Here is a 21138-nt window from a genome sequence, read left to right on the forward strand (position 1 = left end):
TTAGTTACTAAACGATCCGTTTTTATTCGAGAATCATAATTAGTCGACAATAAAAACGGCAAAAGCAACGAAATTTAATTATAACTAGTGATTGCGAAACGACGCATCGCTGAAAAAAGCCGTTAGGCAAAAATTTTGCGAGTCCATCAAAACTCTTCGACTGCGACGAGGTGAATTCAACCGGAAGGGACAAATTTGGAAGCGTATCCCTTCCCAGCATTGCCGAATGAAAAAAATCAAAGTGGTGAAATTCGACCAAGATAGAAATAATTCGGAATTTCTCGATGCTCCAGATTTCTAACTTTGACTAGTCGGAGTTGCGCCCTTTGGGCATTGTGTTTGATATCTTCACTTCAAGTATCGCAATCGAAAAAATCGTAAGTCGGCGCTTTCGAAACCTTTAAAATTCACAATATCAAATATTATACGCCACAAGACCGAAATGCCGCGATGACTTATCACGCGCGAGTAAAATGGAAACGAAAGTCGTGTCGTGATAAAAACAATATCGGTTGCAGCCGGGTTGCAGAGCATCAACTATAGGTATGAACATGTGGTTGGGTACGGGATACACTTATCGTGAACACAGTGAATTTAGAGTGATAATTTGGCATTGTGTTAGTCTGCAGGTACATCTTTTCTCAAAGTCCACACCGAACGCCTCTCACTTGCACGCGTGTGTATAAGGATGCGATATTCACACGCACGCGGTTCGACGTTCGGCGTTCCGCGGTGGTGGAGGGTTAGGGGCTGGGGGGTGTGGGAACTACGTAAAATCTGCAGCAACTCAAGCCAAAGATTTTTCACGGAGTGAGTCTAGCGGGGTTTGGTAATTGGTAATCAGTCGAGCAATCGATGCATCAATTTGACGAAACTGTACATTTCGATCCTCCGTAGATCACTCCGTGAGGAATAAATAAATAGACAGATAAGTAAATAAATAAAATAATAACGAACAAGTTTGACAGTTAAATTTCGTTTTATCGGCTTTGGGGTTTACGTGTTCGGTATATAATACATACGTGTATGTGCATACGACGAGTATACACGTACACGTATATGCCTGGTACATACGTGAAAGTTCAAACCTATGCAATTGTTATTCCAATTTCTATCACGATTCTTATCGTCGTCGTTATTTCATGTTCCTTATTTTTCATTTTTATCGTTGTCATTATTATTTTCCATCAATTCGTGACAGTATTGATATGAAGACCGTTGACGGAAATTTATATGTACATAAAATGTGCAGGAATATATTAATACAATTGAAACTTGAACTTCATGCTAGATCATCTAGAAATGATTTTTCTCACGTCTTACTTTCTTTTACTTAGTTATTCGGTTTTTTTTTTTCTTTCTTTTTTTTCACTATTTTTCTAATTCCTTTTCAATATTCTTTCTGGGGTTGAGGAGTACAGGCGCGGTGCATAGTGAATTCAGCCAGGCAAAGCCTTGGAAATTATTTAACGATATACAATATAGATATTTTTCAAACCTATAAGGTATATATATATATATATATATTATATGTTATATATTTTATATATATATATATATATATATATATATATATTTATGTACATGTATGATCAAATTTAGAAGCGATATTCGTATATATTTGTATGACGTGTATCAAGTTTTTTGCCGTTTTCTTAAATAATCATATAAACGTCGCAGTCGCGTCTGTATCAATGTATAATAAATATTGGAAACGAAAGAAGAAAAAAAAAACACGATGCTGCAACGCAAAAGAAAACAAATTTAATATTTAACAAAAGATAAGTTAAAGGACGTAGCTGATTCGAATCTTAAAAAAAAAAAAAATAAATAACACGCAGTAAGCCATGAAGCAAGTATCCTTTTTCAATTAATGTAGAGTAATTTCTATTAAAGTATAATAATACATTGAAGTAAGAAAAAATCATACATCAGAGTGTGAAAGTTTTATTCTTCACTATTATTAGTAGGCTATAATATAGGTGTATAATAAGCATGTAAAGAAGACGGCACAAAAATCTTTCATACAATTTTTTAATTTTAATTATTTTTTTTTTTCCTTTGTCATATTTTTTTTTTTGTTTTTTTTTTTAAGTAAGTCTTTACCTTGCTGCGTCGACATCGCGCAGGAAATCGTACGCCCCAATAGCCGCAATATTTATCCATTTGTATTTCATTTCATTTTTTTTGTGGGTTTTTTTTTTTTTTTTGGTGTTTTGTTTGAAACATTTTTAAGTTGGCCGCATTACCGCCCTGCTCGACATTGATACCTGTTGCAAAATTTTCACAAGAATCGTTAGCATTTATGTAGCATATGAATCATATCACACTTTGGAAATATTCGCGATATTCTGTATCGATATTTTTCAATTTTCAAACTCGATTTCTGACAATCGGTAAATCAACCACATCACTCTACAAGCTATTTCTCATTCACAAGTTGCATTTACGCACAGCGAATATTCTTGGAACGATTCTTGTATGCAGAACCGTACAATTAGGACAGAGGCAAAGACTGATGATAGAAATTTGATTGAGAAAAAGAAAAAGAAAAAAAAAGTAAACAAATAAAAACCAGATGTACGAAATAATTAAGCCAGGCACGCTTCCGTGCAATCGTTTTTCACGTGGCTTTGCAGCACCACCTGCAGAATTGCGAATGCATTGAACATTAACTCCACGGAAAAGAAATTGCTTATTATAATATGAGAAATTGAATACCGCGAGTGTATAAACTTGACACTTTTATCTTAAAAACGAATCCTACGATTCTACTAATCCTGCTACAATATTACAGCGTATACATATTGTTATAACGTATACGAATGAAAAAACAATGACAGAGAATTTCGCCAACCTGCAGCGCACATTAATCGTCTGTTAATCAAACGGCATTATTACGACGATTGCGTTATCTGTTGATCAATTAATCAATCAATCAATCAATCAATCAATCAATCAATCAATCAATCAATCAATAAATCAATCAACGATCAGGCGGTGGCGGCTATTTAGCTGCAGTTTGCGGGAGCAGCGGGCAGGGCGGTCCGCCCCAATTAGGTTAAGCACATTATTATTTATCCATTGCATATTTAATACAACGTTGATATTTTTTCTTTTTTTTTTTTTTTTTTCATCATCATCCACGTTGTATCTCGTTTTTATGGTATGCGAACAGAGTATGCGCGAAGCGCACGCCGCACAGTTTTATTATGTCGGAGAATATTAATTAACCGGAAGAATTTCATTCCGCTGAAATACCGTGTAAAAAGTGAAAATTTAAAAAAATTAAAAGCTCCAAAAAAATTCCTTTCGCTGAAAAAAAAAAAAAAAAAAAAAACAACTTTCGGACAATTCTTTCTTCCCCACCGATCGTATCGTAAACGCGTGCGTGGCTTCCGCGCAAGCTCTGCTTGAATTAGAGTGAAGGTATAAGTACATCGAACAAGTTGAAATGGGTTAATATTGTGATGTATATAATGTGGTGTATGGGAATTATACTTGAGGTGTGAATTAAAGTTGCGTGAGTTTGATGTATACATATACATATATATACATATATGTATATAATGCATGTATACATGTACAACATACGTATACATATGAATACATGTACTGCATCCAGGATCAATGTGTGTATATATATATATATATATACATAAGTACGAGTGGTTTTTGAAATGATCGGAACACCATAGATGATGGGAAGAAAGAAAGAAAAGAAAAAAACGAGGAAACGATGGTGAATCGAAGTTGAATTGTGAATAAAAAATATCGATGAGACGTAAGGTGAAACGGGAACAAAAATCACACGTGAACTATACATATTATATAATATAAATGCACAGAACAACGTTCAACACATATCGTTAAATATACGTATTTTTGTGTTTCTGGGAGTTTGCGCAGTGTCTTTGGGTGTGTTTTCATGTGCGTGTCTGAGCGTGGTTGTGTCGATAGAAATGCAAATTATATATTACAAAAGGTGTAGGTATGGTACGGTGGTTCGTTCTTCAACTTTTTTGTTTTTGAAAATGCGACACAAAAAATTTGTGACAAATGGTGAGAAAAAAAAAAATTGTCGCCCAGCCTGGACGAGGTCGGAAAATATTCAGAGGTCGCTACCAATTATTGTTATATTTTCTTATTTATTTTTATGTGCACAACTTACGGACTTGTATTATATATCAGTTTATCTTTTTCGTATCGTGGTCCAATTAATCGTTCAACAATCAACAGCAAACCGCGTCTAACAATTCCGCAGTTGGCTGTTCTCGTCTCTTATCCGAAATCTTAATCGTCTCGGAGAAATTTGGACAACAGTTTTTGCTACCGAAATAGGAGTATAGCGTCACCTTGATGTCCCTGTTTCGTTTTCGGTACTGATTTTTATGAACAACGATCAATCGGATCGTGATACGAAAGAAATAAACTAATATACATACAAGACCGTAAGGTGAACACGTAAAAATAAATAAAAAAATGTAACAATAATTGGTAGCGACCTCTAAATATTTTTCTACTTCCTCCAGGTTTTACGACGGTTTCTTTTTTTGCCAGCATCTGTCGCAAATTTGTCGATTGGCGCGTTGAAAAAAAGAAGAAGCAAAAAAAAGTCGAAAAATGAACCACCGTAAGGTATAGCAACGTATTCGCGATAATTAGATGAGACGAGACGAGATGCGTGAAGAAGGGGGGAATTCGAGGCCGGGCAAAACAGGGTGGGTTCGGCTCTAGCTGTTATAAATATATGCAAGACCTCCGGCGTTTCGTATGAAATTTTATTTTCCTCTTTTTCTTCTTCTTCTTCTTCTTCTTCTTCTTCTTCTTCTTTGCGATCGCTTGCAGCCGTAAAACGCGTCGGCGGTAAAGTGGATTGATTTTGATTTTCGATTCCCACGCGTATACGTAGCCTGTACAACGTATCTACATAATACGTATGTATACAGCTGCGACAGAGCGTGGTTAAAGATTTTTCCGAGATTTTTCTCAGGATCTCCGATCGTTTTTGAAATTTCTAGCTCACCTCACCCAGCCTGCAACGCCCCGCGATCGGTACAAGGAATGTGGGTTTCAGGCGTGACGATGATTTTTGAGTCTGGTGTGAATTACCATTTCTTTATCGCTTTTAAGCTTTGAAGTGAGATTGAGTAAAGTCGTTTGCGAAATTTTTAGAGACAAAACCCGTAAGCTGGAAATCGGCAGCGAGCCGAGAGAAACGATCGGCAGTTAGAAAAAAAACAATTCTTCGAACGTAAGCGAAATTATTTTTCCTGCCAGTTTCCAGCTTGCGGTTTGTCATCTTGATATTAACATATTATATGATTAACGTTATCGTGATACGGATAACAGGTATTTGTATACATGTGGTTATTTCGATTTTACGTCAAGAAGGAAATTATATACAGCGATAAAAAAAAGAAGAAATTTCATGAAAAGCGGGCATCCCGACGGTAATAATAATTTATATAATTTATACGAGGGTATAATGAAAAGAATTTAATATATAATATACGTAATATACATAATATAATTAAGCTCAGGCTCGACTTTCGTAAATATACATGGCAGGCAGGTTGGTAGGTGGTTACGTATTATATAACGCGAATATACCCTGTACACTACATGTATATACGTTTAGTATACATAGTATATATATATATATATATATGTGTGTGTATATATATATATATATAATATATATACAACGAGGTATACGTACATATAGGTCTTTTATCTTTCGTTAATTGCGTGATACTTGGAGTCTGCCGCGACGCTCTTGAAACGTGGTTGCGAGAACAATGAAAGATAATGATAACATAATGAAACAACAGGGACAAAAACAACGATCTCTCCCTTTGTGCAACCGCAAGAGTATAAAATAGGAGAGAGAAAAATGTAATAAATTAAATTAAAAATCCGAAACGGAAAGATAACGAAGAATATAGTGAGGAGAAATTGTCAACGATAGTATTTGAATAATACGTGAAATTTTATGACGCGTAAACGGAACGCGAGGAAATTCTTTGATGAGACAATTTTTTACATGAATTAAGCGGTGCTGTATACGAATAATGTAATATTAAGCTACGATACAAGTGATGCGTTTAACGAAGATACGTGCGTGTGCGAACGGAACGTGTTATCGGTAACGAGAAATTCTCTTTGTACAAAACGACGGTGATCATCGTCTACTTCCGGTACGATGATGTGAAATTTTCTACGAAATAAAGGTGATGAAATAAGTCAAGAATGAGAATAGGAATCCTCCGAGACTGACACACTGTTCGGAGGGTTTCAGGGAGCGATCCCCTCGTTCCACCTCTCGAGTATCTACCGATGATAAACGTGAGTTTTCGCTGCTGATGGGACAGATTACTAATCAGCTGTGCTACGTAGTCACGTTCGAGTGCGGAGGGTTGCTTTATTTCTTCCTTTTATTTTCATTTAAATTGCTTTTTTCAAGGAAACGGTTAGATAGATAGATAGATAGATTGATAGACAGACAGACAGACGGTCGGGTATAGATGGATGAGTCGGGTGTTGTTTCAACAGGATTTTAATACACTCACTTTTGTATATAATAACAGAATAGAGATTAGAGAAGAGGGGAGTATGGATCAAGTTGATTATTTATAGCCATTGCTTGTTACGCTTATTCTTGTATTAGTAAAAATTTTCAATACCAGTCATCGTTACGCGTAATATCGGCTCGTTAAGGTATGTCTGTTACAGGATGGCGGGCTTGTGTTTTTTTATTTATTCATTTATTTTTCTCGCTTATTACAACGTACAATATCTGTGACGTATATTCAAATTGTACGTGTAATAATTAATTGCCTCACTGCGGATGCAAAAGTTATTTCGGTAAAATTAAACTTCAAACGCACGTCAATATTGACAGCTGTGGAATATTTTGGCGAAAGATGATCGGAGGGCGTCGAGAGAGAGAAGGCGAATAAATTATGCACGGGGTTCGGCTTATCGGATCCAGCGAATCGGATTTCGAAAATCACGATTATCGAGAGTTTAAAATTTCTATCCCGTTGTTTCTCACTCGTGTCGTCCGGGGAATTTTTGAGTTCCCCTTAAAACACAACGCGATGTCGAAATAATGCCTCGAATTAGGTACGAAAAAAGCCCATTGTGCATTATCGTGTACAAAAGCAGAGTTTCGATAAGAATCGATTTTCATTTTTATCGATGTATCGCATATGCATAATGCATTATATAAGTGCAGCTGTACGTGCAGCCCGATTTCCCAGCTGGATCGTTGGCTAGTTACACAAAGAGATTTTTCAACTGCGGCACGCCTACGGTTATAAGCTCTGCATCGTAGCCAATTTACACGCACAAGTTTTATTACGATCGATCGTTAAATGTAGGCATGTAATAGGCGTGAGAGGAATTTGATAGTTTACGCAATAGTCGTAGGCATAATCGCATTCACACGATACACGAGCATTCCACTGTAGTTTAATACGTAGGTATATACGCATACACACGTGTATATAAAATGTATCATACATATGCGTATACGTATACACATGCACGTATCATATGCGGAAGGCGGAAGAAGAGGAGCGAATAGATTTCTATCGAAGGCAGACGCCATTACAGCGTGTGTGAGACAGAGAGGACGTGGACCACGCTGCACACGTGCAAATCACATACGATAATTCACATACATGTACGTATTCACGCCTACTCGCTACTGCGTGCCGATATTATACATAGGTATGCGTGTATGTGCAGAGATGAGGGTGTTTAGATCCAGTGAAAACGATAAGCTAATCGATCGCTTGGAGATTTCTCGGAGGAAAATCATTCTTTCTTTTTTTCTTTTCCTCTCATTCTCGAGGTGATCGATTCGTCGAAAGTTGACTCGAAGGTACGTACGCGTGTATATATCGACATCTCGTACATACACGTATACTGTGTATAATAATTACGTGAAAGAAAAAATACATGGTACACAAGAGACAAGCGAAGCGTATAGTGTAAGAAATTTATTATCCAAAGCTCTTATTCCATCGTTATTATACTTTTAGATAGTTTTCTTTATATCGTCGTACAGACTGTACAGTTATGAAATTTTATATTAAACTTTGATAATATTGGTACGGTAAAAGTCGAAAGTTTACGCGTCGTCAACTTTCATATTATATATATATATATATGTAATACGACATCCCGAGATGATGAAATCGCAATTGTATGTACATACGAGTAAACACCGGTAAGGAATAGAATATAATATTAGGCGAGCGTATCAGTTATATCGACCCTTCTTAGTTCTAAAATTACCAAAAAAATTAATTTTTGGTATCCAACCCTCAGCCAAATTGTTTTAGTCGTCGAGAAATTTATAATTTTGAAAAACAGAAGGTTCAACAATTGAGTCTGAACGTGTCAATAACCGACAAACTTTCCTTGATATAAAAATGACGACGCGTTAAATTGCAAAGCATTGTGACTGAAATTCACGTGTAATTTATCACGTGATTTTATTTGCGAATTCGATAAAACGTGCATCGAAATCACACAATAAATTACAAAAGCACGAATCATCGGATATATCGGGTCAAAAATCATATAAGATTATCTTGATACGATTCGTGATTTTTCACTATACGTGTTGCCTGATTTTTTTAAATATATTTTATCGAATTAAAAATATAAATCACGCAATAAATTACACGCGAATTTCAGTCGTGACGTTCTCTAATTTGACACGCGGAGCTTGCAGCCGTGTTGAGCTTTCGCGCTTCGGTGTATCACGGCGTGGGCGTATCGTTTGGCAAAAGTCGGACCGTTTATCACACAACGTGATAAAAGTCCTCAGGGACGCGTCTCTCTTGGCCGGGTAAAATTTACGGCACCGCAGCCGGGATCCGAGTCTCGGATGTACCGAGGCTCAAATATTTAGTAGCGAGGCCGAAGGCGAGGGATGAAAGCTCGGAAAAAGCTCCGCGGCGTCTACTTGGACTTGTTTTAGAACGCGGATCGACTGCCGAATAACGCGGTTCCTTCTCTCCGCTGTACGGACGTGAGGCGAACGCTCAAATCTAACTTTCACCCTCGTTCCTCGTTCCTCAAACCCGGGATCAATTTCGAAGTGGAAAAATTTACCCCGATATTGATGCCGCCGTAATGGCCTCTGCTTAAGGGGGAGAAGCCCGGTACAACGATGAGTTGACTCTGACAAATTGGGGAAAATACACAGCTGCCGATTCGGTCACGTATGAAGTTGTTCTTCTTATTCTTCCTCCTCCTATCTTATCGCTGCTCTTTTACCTTTTTTACTATACGTATACGAACGAATCAAATCACAGGCACGAATCAAGTGGAAAACTCATCTCAGGTCGGATCATCGCCGTTTCGTGATGGTCGTACGCAATGTAACAAATTCGACGTACGTCTCGCTCCGAGTATATTAAATCGGCCGTCGTGCGCTTTCGGGGTACAAAGTTTAAGAGTCACGGCATATTTTCTTGCTCGAGTGGAAATTATTTTCTTTGGATTTCAACAATGTTTCAAAGGTGAAGCGACACAACCGAGTCATTTTACCGAAACGATCGGATCAAAGTGTTGAAAACGTTGGCCTCCGGTTGGTGTGAGAAACGGAGTCGTTCGATGAAATCGTGAATTTGTAACAGCGGAAATTTCGTATCGTTCAACCCTTCGAGTCACAGAAGCCACCACGGTGGCACCCTTTTTTTTATTTGTCTTTTTTGTTTAAATTCCGTTCAAAATACCGACATTTTTTTACACTTTCAGGTAATGAAAAAAAAATACTCAAACTTTGGAATGATTAGGATTTTTCGCAAATCCGTAATTGTTTGCGGTTGTTGTGAGTAAACATATGCAAATAAAAAAAAAAAAACAACGTATTTTCGTGAATGTAATTCGTCAGCGGAGAAATTTGAAGACAACCGTATACTAAAAAACGCTTGTAATTCGTTGATTGACGAACAGAGATCTCAGAATAGTTATTAGATCTACGCAATTCAATGCCTGGATGCAGTTTTCACCCTTATCGAACACTGTCCAAAACAATAAAACAATGTCGATGTTTAACCCCGTTTTTGTTGTTTCGTAAAATTTTTTTAACCTACACAGGAAACGTAGAATCGCACTTCCGTGCAAAAACAGAATTGTATCGCGTGACCGAAAGGTTTGACATCGTGAGAACTCGCGTTGCGACGGTACGTCTAACACCTCTAGCCATGAACTTAGGATGATCGTAACAAATGACGAGGGCGCGACGAAACAAGGTGGGAATTTATCAAGCGACCGAGAAACCGGAACTGCGTCCGGGTCGTTGGGCCAGGCTGCATGATCGAGGATCGGCGTCGATGGTTTCTATCAATCAATCGGACTACGTCGACTCGAAGCTCTCTAGCATCCGGCGACAGTGGCGGTTATGTTCTTTCCTTTTGTATTTACTGAAAAAATGTTCACCTATAGGCAAAACATAAGACACGAATGCAATCAGGTACGTAATGTGGGTGGATTTGATTGGCCGGTGTGGCTAATCATCGTCGAATTATCGTCATCGTTAAATCCGTCAGTCTTCGTATAACGTTTACCTAATTTTGCTACTGATTAATAATGTCGGGATTATATTCTTTCGGATTTTAGTAAGCTTATGTTGGATATTATATAATATATTTTTATTTATAGATACTTGTTCTCATTCCCATTCAAAGTGTTTTCTCTTTAGATCTGTAAGACGAGATTGGCAGAGTGTTTGCGTATGCGCCTGAATCGCGAGACAATAGCAAATCTTCGATTTGTAACGATAAATTATGAATGAAGAAAAAAATTCGTCACGTTATATCCACAAACATGAGCCACGTAACTTTTGAAAGTAATGGAAAATTGTCACTTTGTTATGGGAATTTCTTCTTCGCAAACGGATAGACACTGACTCGACGACAAGATGAAAAGAACGTAAATATTATTACAGTCCCGGCCAATCTCTGACGTATAACTTACGAGTCGATTAAATTTTGATAAAAATTTAGTTTCAACAATTGTTTTCACTTTGAATTATTCGTTTATTTATCGTTATCTTGTTTTTTGTTTTCTCATTTTTGACGGCATGATGCACAAGTCAAGAATATAATCTATATTATCCGCATATGTATAAGTTTTAATATTATGTATAGTATACAACACAGCCAGGTGAAGAGGATCACGTTCTAAATGAAATAACAAAGGCAAGGAGAGATCGTACATTGTACAGCATAGAAAAGTAAAAAGATAGACAAATAGGCAGATAGTCAGAGAAATAGGTATGTTACTCATCCGAAGTGTAGATAAAAATTAAAAAAAAAAAAAAGACAATTCTACTCATGACTTGTTCAAGGCGAGATAATATGCTTGCTTACCTACGAGGAGTTTCTTTCTTTCTATCGCACCTTATTCTTTAAACAATCTATCGTTATGTTTCGTACGCTGCGCGCGTAAGTAACGTCTTTAACCCACCCTCCGACCCTAATTTTCTTTCTTCCGCCCGTCAAAGCCTAGCGACAGAGTGAGGCGATAGCGAGAAGGAGAGAAAATGACGCGAAGGTTTGGCGACGAGGGAAGATAGAGGCGGCATGCCGATCAACGCCCGGCGACCGGTGTTTTCTGAAAGTTTGCGAAAGGCGAAGAATCCGAGGCTCTGTCTCACAGCTGCGGTCTAGCAAAGCGGGAGAAGTGAGATGGAAAGATAGACAGATAGACGGAATTGAATTTAGAATCAGAATTTATTCTATACCTTGGGACAAAACATAAAACAAAAAGGTAACGGAACAAAAATAACATGTCAATGTAATAAAATAAAATAAGTAAGACAGACGGATGGACGGTTGGATAAAATAGACAGACTTTGTCAATATCCGTAAAATTATTGGACGATATCGCGGCAGTATTACAAGGCAAATTGCAGCGTTAGAAAGGGCGAGGTAACGAAACAAAATAAAATAGATACGCAAAGGTTACCGAATTAACAATAAGTGTACAAACGAAAAGGATAAGAATAAAGATTAAACAATAGACAGAGAGAGAGAGAGAGAGAGAGAGAGAAGCGAAGCGAGGAAAGTGACGAAGATGAGGAAGAGAAAGAAAACTCCCCGTAAAAGCCTCTGACGATTCGTGACCACCTTGAAACAATAATTTTCTCTGTCGAAAATCGTTGATAAAAGGTGGTCGCCACTCGTATATAATATAATAAATGTCGCGCAGATTTCCGAGGGTGCAGGGCAGGTGATTATTGTGATGGTGGTGGTGGTGGTGGTGGTGGTGGGTGCAGGTACCTATTAATGGCACCGCGTCGGAGGTGCGAGTCAAGACGTGGGCCACCAGCAGCGAAAACACCGTCTGTGACAAGAGGATCGTCACACCTGTAACACGGACATAGACTCTTTGTCCCCATCTCGTAGCTCATCCATATCCATATGCATCTGCATAGATCTACATATCTTTGTTACGTATGTACGTACCTAATAGTGATGTAACGAATGCAAATGTTTGTGTTTTTTTTTGTTTTTTTTCTAATTTACCATTGATTGATTTACGACAAATTTATAACAGAAACAAATTAATTTTGAGATTGGAACGTGAAAACAAACTTTTGTAATAAGAGTTCATTGTCAAAGTAATGTTTTTTTTTTGTCTTGTTTAATCTTACTTTCACAATTTTCACAATCAAAATGTAAGGTATTCGCGTCACTCAACACTGGCGAAATATTCGCACGATTTTTGCGAATGCGAATGTCAAGAAATATGCGAATATTCGTTACATCACCAATGCCTAATTTCAGCTTCTTTCGCTTCTCGCTGTATTCATCACTCCAATTAATTATCATTTCTACCGTCCTCGTAATGATTAATTATGTATACCTACATACGGTGAGCGGGGATCCAAACTTGGAAGGGCCAGTATTTGGAATGGCCGATACATCGAAATTTCAAACATGCTAAAATAAAAGACCGAGAGATGAATCGTTCAAAATCTTAATTTTCGACAGTGTCACCGATAATAACGATTCTACCTAGTCTGCGATAATCGGTGAGACTTTGAAAAATCAAGATTCCGAACAATTCACCTTTCGTTATTCTATTCGCGCATGTTTGAAATTCCTACATATCGGCCATTCCGCATACTGACCCTTCCAATATTTGCTCCCCCCCCCCTGCGTACGGTATCCATATAGATTAAGTACCTACGCACTACAATCTTTCCGGGCGACGTGCAGTGCAGCGCGACACTTATCACCGGACATCCGATTCTCTCTCTCTCTCTCTCTCTCTCTCTGTTCCTCATTTTTCGTCTCCGCATCTCGTAACCGCGTCTTCTTCATTTCCGCCTCGCTTTTTTTAGCCCACGAGGCGCGCACGTTTGCGAAAAGCGTTCAACTGTAAGGTAAACCATGGAACGCGAGCTTGACGAATGTGTCTTACATATCATGGAAATGAAACGAGTATGGGAAATTTCGCTCGTTACATCTGCACGCCGCCTCTAGGGAGGGTATCGGTGGAGGTGTAGGCCTAGGTTGCGGGTGTAGGTGTAGGTGTACACACGACCGTATCCCGGGAGATCGGTATACGCGAGGTACACCCACCCAGATGTATCGGGTATGGAAGAGATGGGACATGCGTACGAATTGATGCGGGCTCAAGCCCTGCAGGTGGTGCGAGCCTCGGGGTCGAAGGCAAAGCTGTTCTTTATCGGATTCTTGTTTTTTCCTCCGCTACCGTTGCTCGGCACGTTACGTACCTGAGCTAGTTTTTATTATTACACTTGTTACGGTCCGAATATCCTCGCAAGACTTATTGGACGTATTTATTCACCGCGTGAGACGAGGCGCGGACATTCCGCGTCGACCGGACCGCGCGGAAAAACCACCGTCGAGGTTTAACGAGAAAAAATGTTTACCACCGAGGCCCGAGGCAGAACTCCAAGCTCGTATTTTCCATATTTACCGACCTAGCTATGAGTATTTCGCTTCTCTTTTCTTTGCTTTTCTTTTCTTTTCATTTCATTTCATTTCTCTTCTTTTCTTTTCCTTTCTCTTCATTTCCCCTTAATATACAGTCTGCCCTTGGGTTTGAATTGTTTTTCCTTTCCTTCTTTCCTTCTTTCTTTCTTTTCTTTTTCTTTTTTTTTTTTTTTCTTCCTTTCCTTCTTTCATCACTACCATATTATACAACAACGATTATGTGTAACAGCAAGGACAGTGACAGTGTGACAACAACAAACAACAGCAACAGCAGCAGCAGCAGCAGCAGCAGCAGAAACAGCAATATAGAGTAGCATCAACATTTTACAGTGGACATATAGAATGCTACACGGCTTATGTATGTACAGCCGGTCTATTCGGACATTAATTTATCATCCGCTTCGAATATTTCTTACACGCTCAACGATATTACGATTAAAGAAACAAAAAATTCACACGGATTTTTCTCAACTTTTTCTTTTCGCACCTACGGACATCAATCGCGAAATCTTGTCATTTACTTTCAACTTGTATTGGAAATACGATCCGTACTAGAAGGTGTCGAAAGACGGACGAAACAGCGTACCATATGTATCTATATATATATATATATATTGTATAAAAAAAGAAAATAAACACTCGCAGCTCAACGCGAACAAATTACCGATACGATCCTTTCCGATTGATCCTTTAGGGTGACACGACACCGCGTCGAAAATTTATAACTTAACAAGGCGCATAATCATACTCCGCGTACATGTAACAATATAGGTGTAAACCCACGTGTGCGTTACATACGATGCATGAACGTCATGCGGCGACGTGTCGATTAATTAATTAACCAATTAATAAATAATTAGTACGGTTATGTTGTACGAAATACCTACGTTACGGCTATACAATCTCAAGTACACGATACATATTCATATATAATTATAATACTAGGTATAACGTATAACGTAGTGCTTGTATTAGAGTAAGTATTATTTTTAAGTAAGCGACAGCAAAGAGCGACTGCACAGCCCAGAGAGAATGGTCAAAATTTTTTGGGGTGGGGGGAGGATAGGTACGTTGTTTGTAACGTTGTAGGTGGTGAATTGGACGATGTAAAAAATTAAAACAAAAGACGATGCAGAATTATCAATCGTGTCGTTATAGATGCAATAGTTGGATACAATAGTGGAAAATTATTACTTTTGTACAAAATGTTCCAATGATTGCCCGAATGCCGTTGCCCCTGAAATTTCGGAAGGAAATAAATCTCGTTTCGTTTTGCTTTCTCTTTTCTACTACTCAGCGAGGATGAAACAAAATTCTTATCTCGAAACTCGTTGCGTCACTTTTCTGCGTATAAGGGGTGAAACTATTGGTCTGCTTTTTTAAATCCATTTTTCCTCGTTTTTTTTTGTCGCAGACGGGATCGAACGCAATTAAGTACGCTCGAAGTGAAAGAACGGTCGCTCAAAGTTCGCGAAAAGGAAAGGTAACGAAAAGTTTTCAAATAAATCAAAGTCCCGTTTAACGCTCTCACCGCGACCCGTGTTATACTTGTGGATTTTATACTCTCGCATTCTTGGCATAATTTTCTTCTTGTTATCTTTCTTCTTCGTTTTCTCCTACGCCAAAAACTCTGAAAATATTCCCGACGCTGTTCGGGAGCCGGTCGGACTGTAATTTCAAATCTATAATCACGAAAACCGAATTCACCATTTTCTCCCGTACAATCAGTGCAACGGGCAAGATAATCAGCTTCCGGGCAATCACCGGATATGCAGAAGCAAAGGCGAAGGCGATAGTAAAAGCTAATGCCGATGCAAATTAAGGCGAAAGGAAAAGAAACGGTTGAGAATAATAATAACAACAACAACAACAATAAAATAAACCGTCGAGAGATTTATGCAAAGATGATAAATTCTTTGACGGAGAAATGAAAGAGAATCGACGATATTACACGATTACACCGATACATGTATGGATTGTAAGTATCGTGTAATAGATAAAAAATAAATAAAAATAAATAAAATAACTGTACCAGCCCTAGATAACGGTTTGAAAATACTAATTTGACACGTAGAACTGTAGAAGAAGAAAAATATGATTCTTTATTCTCCGTTGACGTTTAATTAATACGGATACGTATAGCCATCATTCATACGCCGCACGTTTACACGAGCAAAAAGTATAACATATAACATGTAACACATACGTATATATATATATATATGTATGTATGTATGTAAAATTTTATCCAAGTCGCATTAGCGCAGGCAACGGACGGTTTCGCATTTTATCTTGTGATTTTTATCCCCCCTACCCCACTTTAATTTTCACTCCTCGCGCGATCGTTATCTTAACATACCCGAGAGGCGAAAAGAAGCTTAAGGAAAGGCAAGAGAGGCAAGACAGAAGTAATTATAGCATCCAGCCCGACGTCGGGCGGCGATGAAATACGAAACCATCGTTACGGAGCCTCAAGTTTCGGTAGGTTTCAATGTCGGTGGAACGGCTGCGGGGCTGGGGGTGGAGGTGGGAAGCTGGATTTCAAAGCTCGTCACGATTTACTCTAAATTTACTCCGATTCCGCCAAGTTCTTTTTACCCGCACAGCTCGTTAAGGGACAAGGATCGTTCGGCCGTAGGATAACCAGCGGCGATACGGAACAGGGCTCGTTGGAAGGACGAACGAATCGAATTTCGAGAATCTCGTGAATCTAGGGTAAACATCGTGACCGAGGATTGTTGCACTTTTGACGGGTAAACGTGCGAGACTTTTTTTTTTATTTTTTGACTTGTTCCGGAGGACTTGGTCGGGAGGCGTGGATGCGTTTGCTTGCGTGTGTGTGCGTGTCTGTGTGACTTTTGTCGAATTTCGTTGCTGTTTGTTAAAAAAAAGTATATCTGTTGTACCTAACAAGGGTATCGCGTCGGAAACCTGCGGCAGGGTCTCGGCGACGAGATTCAGGAACACCGTCAGCGATAGCAAGATGGTCACTCCTGAAACAGTCGTTGCCCACCATGCTCAATTATTTCTTTCAATATAGGTTTTCTCTCCACACACGATCACGACCTCGCTCGTGTCTGTATGACACAATATCGTATACTGTAGATTATATATATATATATATATATATATATATGTATATATATATATATATATGTATAGACAGATTTATGGATTTATTCATTCATCCCGCGATCGACCAATTACACCCTGCACCTTGTTCCTCGTCCAACGAGCACACAGTCATCGCTCTTACCGTCACCGTCACTTGCGTCACGGTGGTGGCAATCGCGACGAAATCCTCCAAACTGACGCAGTGTATAACATACGTTGATCGAATACACGGAGGGAAAGGATTTCTTGGGAAGGAGTTCCATTCGCTCCGATCCGGTGTCTCCTGGTTGTTCCGAACACGATGACTTCGATTCAACGTTTTCGATTCGGACAGTTTGTCGAAATGATTTAGTCGAGCGAATTCCTCGATTCAGCGAATGACTTTTCTTGTCGCGATCGAGTGAAGTATCGATTCGAGTGAAGCTTTCCATTCGTTTCCGAAATCGAGTCAACTAAGTATCGTTTCATTTGAAGTTTATCCTACTGTTCCTCCAAGTCGCATGTTCGTTGAAAGTTACGATTGGGTACTTCGAATCAAATATGTACGCGAATCTGGCCAACCAAAAATTAACACCGAGCTTGTTTCGCGTAACTGGTTGAATCGGTTGCACTGATTTGTTTACGAGGTAAAATAAACACCGCATTCTTCGAGAGACAAGTAGACAATATATTCGTCGTAAACATCGGTATAATAATACTATAAACGAGCACTGGGCGGTGAACTTTATCGCTACGGAAGTAGCTTCGGAGATTGTTGCAAGATCGGGTAATCGGCTAGGAAGTCACACACCGACAACTTGATGTAAACTTGTCATCGGACCTGTTACAAACGAAGAAAGCAGAATGCCAAGTTTCGAGTCATCGAAATTGCCGTCGGCTGCAAATAAGCAAAAACTACCGACACACGTTCCATTTATGCTTCAACATGTGTGCAGCAATAAGTTTTCGGGTTCTGCGCATTTAATATCAGGTAAATCCCACAAAATTTAGAGTCAACAGAATTTTATAAATGATATCATTCCAAGATTACGTTCCGTGTGCTTGAATAACTCTAACGTTCAGTCAACGTAAAATATTTTCGAAACAAGCTCGGTTTGGTTACGGTGCGTTCAACCTCATTCTTAGTCATTCCAATCGCACATTTTCTTTATGCAAAATTCCCATTAATCGCAAGGTACTCGCTCCGTGTTATCACGAATAAACCGATCGTTCGAAGTCTTTCTATATTGGGCCGTCGCAAGTATTTCCTTGAATCAAGTAAGTGATAATTGCGTTCGCCGAATTTGAGAACAGCATTCGGTTGAATCGACCGATCGTCACTTGACCGAAGTAATCCTTTCCCTCGGTGCATGCTCTTATCGGGGCTTTAACGATAACTTATACGACAGTGCAGATGTACCAGTATAGGGAGGCTGGGCTGTTGTCACGTCGTTGCGAAGATACGGTGAGAGTGGGTGCCGTTTGACGTTAAGATTTGAGCAGGGCGAGGCGGTGATGCAGATCCGATTCTTCAACCCTTCCGAATTTCATTCCGCAACGAAATTCGTTCAGAGTCGCATCTCACGGTTCGTTTCATCGTCTGATCATTCCCAGCCGAGAAATCGAAACTTCACCACCTCCGCACCTTTGCTCCTAGTTTCTCGATCGTCTCGTCTCACAGACCTAGACCTTGTTCGTCGTCGCAACGATATGCGCGTAAATGCGTATTCGTTGTGCGTGGAATTAAAAAAACAAAAAAACAAAAAAACTAAAGCGAAGATTAAAAAACGAAAAATAACGCGTACGTATCGCCACGTGGCACGATTTCCTTTGCTATACGTATACATACATACATCGACGCGACCTGCCGATGTTATTCCATTTTCACCCAACTTGACTCGCAATTTTCCCTGATCGTTGTAACCTATATACCGATAGTTCGGCGAATCGGAAAAAGGAGAAGAATCGTGTAGAGATAATTATTACGTAGAAGTTTGGGGGGAAGAGAAAGGATCGAGCAATAAGTTTAGACGAGGGACGATCAATCGTCGACTCGTGTGACGTAATACATGATCGTTCCGTTCTGTACGCTGACTTACCTTTTCTAGGCGATCGTGCGAAATTTCTGCACCGTATTTCTTTTTCCTTTTATCTTTCATTCGTTCGTACGTCGCCTCATATTTCGTGTGAATTATATTGTTGTATACGTATGCAATACAGGTGCATCGTTTACTGCGTTATTGCTTACACCACAGGTTGTACGCGTAATTAAGGTGCAAATTTGGAAAGGAAGAGTGTTAAACAATTTCTCTCGCAATCCTTTTTCCTCCTTGACTCCTCTACCCCTCTCTTCCTCTAAAATTTCGATGCAGAATGTTTTCTTATTTTTTTTTTTTAATTTTCTTCTCTTCTCTTTAGGTATCCTGTTAGATTTCTAGATCGCTGACGATCGTATAAATGCACGACGCTCGTAACCAAATCGCGGCAGATTTCTACCAAGTATCACCTGCAACCATGCCGATCCTAATTTGTCTTTTTTTAATATTATTGTTATTGTTGTTTGACGTCTTTTCTAATTTTCACCGCAAAACTGCAATTTTCGCGCGGTTTCGTCGCTTCGAATTTTCAAATTATCAACGAGAAGATTTTTCTTCCTTATCGTTATTCGGTGCGTTGATTTCAATCGGTCCCCATTTCTTTTTTTAATTTTTTTTTTTTTTTTTTTTTGGACCGACTCGCCTCGACGTCGGATTATTAATTTGAACGTTAATTTTATTTTTCCGACAGTATAATAATGAAAGTTTACAAGCGCATAGGTATAATAACTGGCGAGACGAAAAATCCGACAGAAGATTGAAAAAGTAGCTGAATGTGTTTTACGGAGGTAGGAAATTGGTGAAATTCAAAAATCATTTGCGTCACATGTTCTCTTTCGAATGTGGAAAGGAAAAAAAAAAAAAAATACATATATATACATACTGTGCGAAAAAATTGTATCCGTGATTCGTAGGAGAAAAAATAAATCTCTGCGTCTCTCACCCGGAGATCATTCTGGCGAATGAAAAGGAAGTGATACCTTTATAATTTTCATCGTGTTGCATCCGGGCCGTTGTGATGTATTGCATCGTTTCAGCGCGATTCGATACAACAGAGCGAGAGAAAGAGTGAGAGAGAGGGAGAGAGACAGAGAGAGGAAAAGTAAAAGATGCGAAATGAAAGAAAGTTTAAGAAAAGATAAGGAATAAGACTAGAGAATAGAAGATAATAAATGAACGGAAAATACGGATGACTTACGGTCGCGTGTCGTGTGGTTATATTATACGCATACGTATAATATTTTGTTACGATGCGGATTAATTTCCGGTTGTTCCACAAGTGCTGATGTAATTATACAACATTACAGTAACAATATAATGACGGGGTTGAACGTATATGTAAATAAATTGATCAGGTACTGTATGACGGCGATTGTGGTAATCCGTAGCTCATTGTATCGGGTAAATGTGTAGAGGATTTTTGTACGTACATTAGGGTCTTCGGACTCCCCTCAAATCGGCTCCAAATAATCTAAATACAATTCCCTGATTTTTTCGGATTCATACCTCACAATCAACCCCCCCCCCCCATTCAAAATACACGCGTTTCGGCAATGTTCCGAGCACATGTTTTAACGTAAGAGATAGTTTTCAAAAAAAAGTGCGCAATCTAATTAGAAAAATTCAAGTCGTTTGTTTAATTTTTTTTTTCAATTCCACAAAGCATGGTATCTAAATATGAAAATCAGATCAGATATAAAGGGTGTACAGTTTTTTTTTTTTTTTCTTTTTTAAATCCTTGATCTTACAACAAAATGTATGCTGAGAATATGTCCGAAAGACGTGTATTTTAAACGGGGAAATCCACCCTCTTGCAGGCAAGAGTTAGAGCTGAGGTAAAAATTTAGGAAAAAATTAAGAAATTGTTTTCGAATTATTTGGAGCCGATTTGGGGGATGCGTGATGAAAAATTCGTCCGAGCCCTAAACAAGGAGCACCCTGATATACATAAACAT

General features: G+C 38.8%; 1 protein-coding gene across 4 annotated transcripts in view; it reads right to left on the reverse strand.

Annotated features, from left to right (window-relative positions):
• The window catches only part of nAChRalpha6 (nicotinic acetylcholine receptor alpha6), a 63383-nt gene that overhangs the window by 6256 nt on the left and 35989 nt on the right, over nucleotides 1-21138 (reverse strand). The window contains exon 10 of one of the 4 annotated variants that reach the window (XM_046634457.2): nucleotides 16901-16987. The exons of the other annotated variants lie outside the window; for them this stretch is intronic. Within the exon in view, the coding sequence (XP_046490413.1) occupies nucleotides 16901-16987 (87 nt within the window). The remainder of the gene's footprint in view (nucleotides 1-16900; nucleotides 16988-21138) is intronic. 4 annotated transcript variants of the gene reach the window in all.

The sequence above is a fragment of the Neodiprion pinetum genome, chromosome 7 (genome assembly GCF_021155775.2).
Source record: "Neodiprion pinetum isolate iyNeoPine1 chromosome 7, iyNeoPine1.2, whole genome shotgun sequence".
NCBI classification, from domain to species: domain Eukaryota; kingdom Metazoa; phylum Arthropoda; class Insecta; order Hymenoptera; family Diprionidae; genus Neodiprion; species Neodiprion pinetum.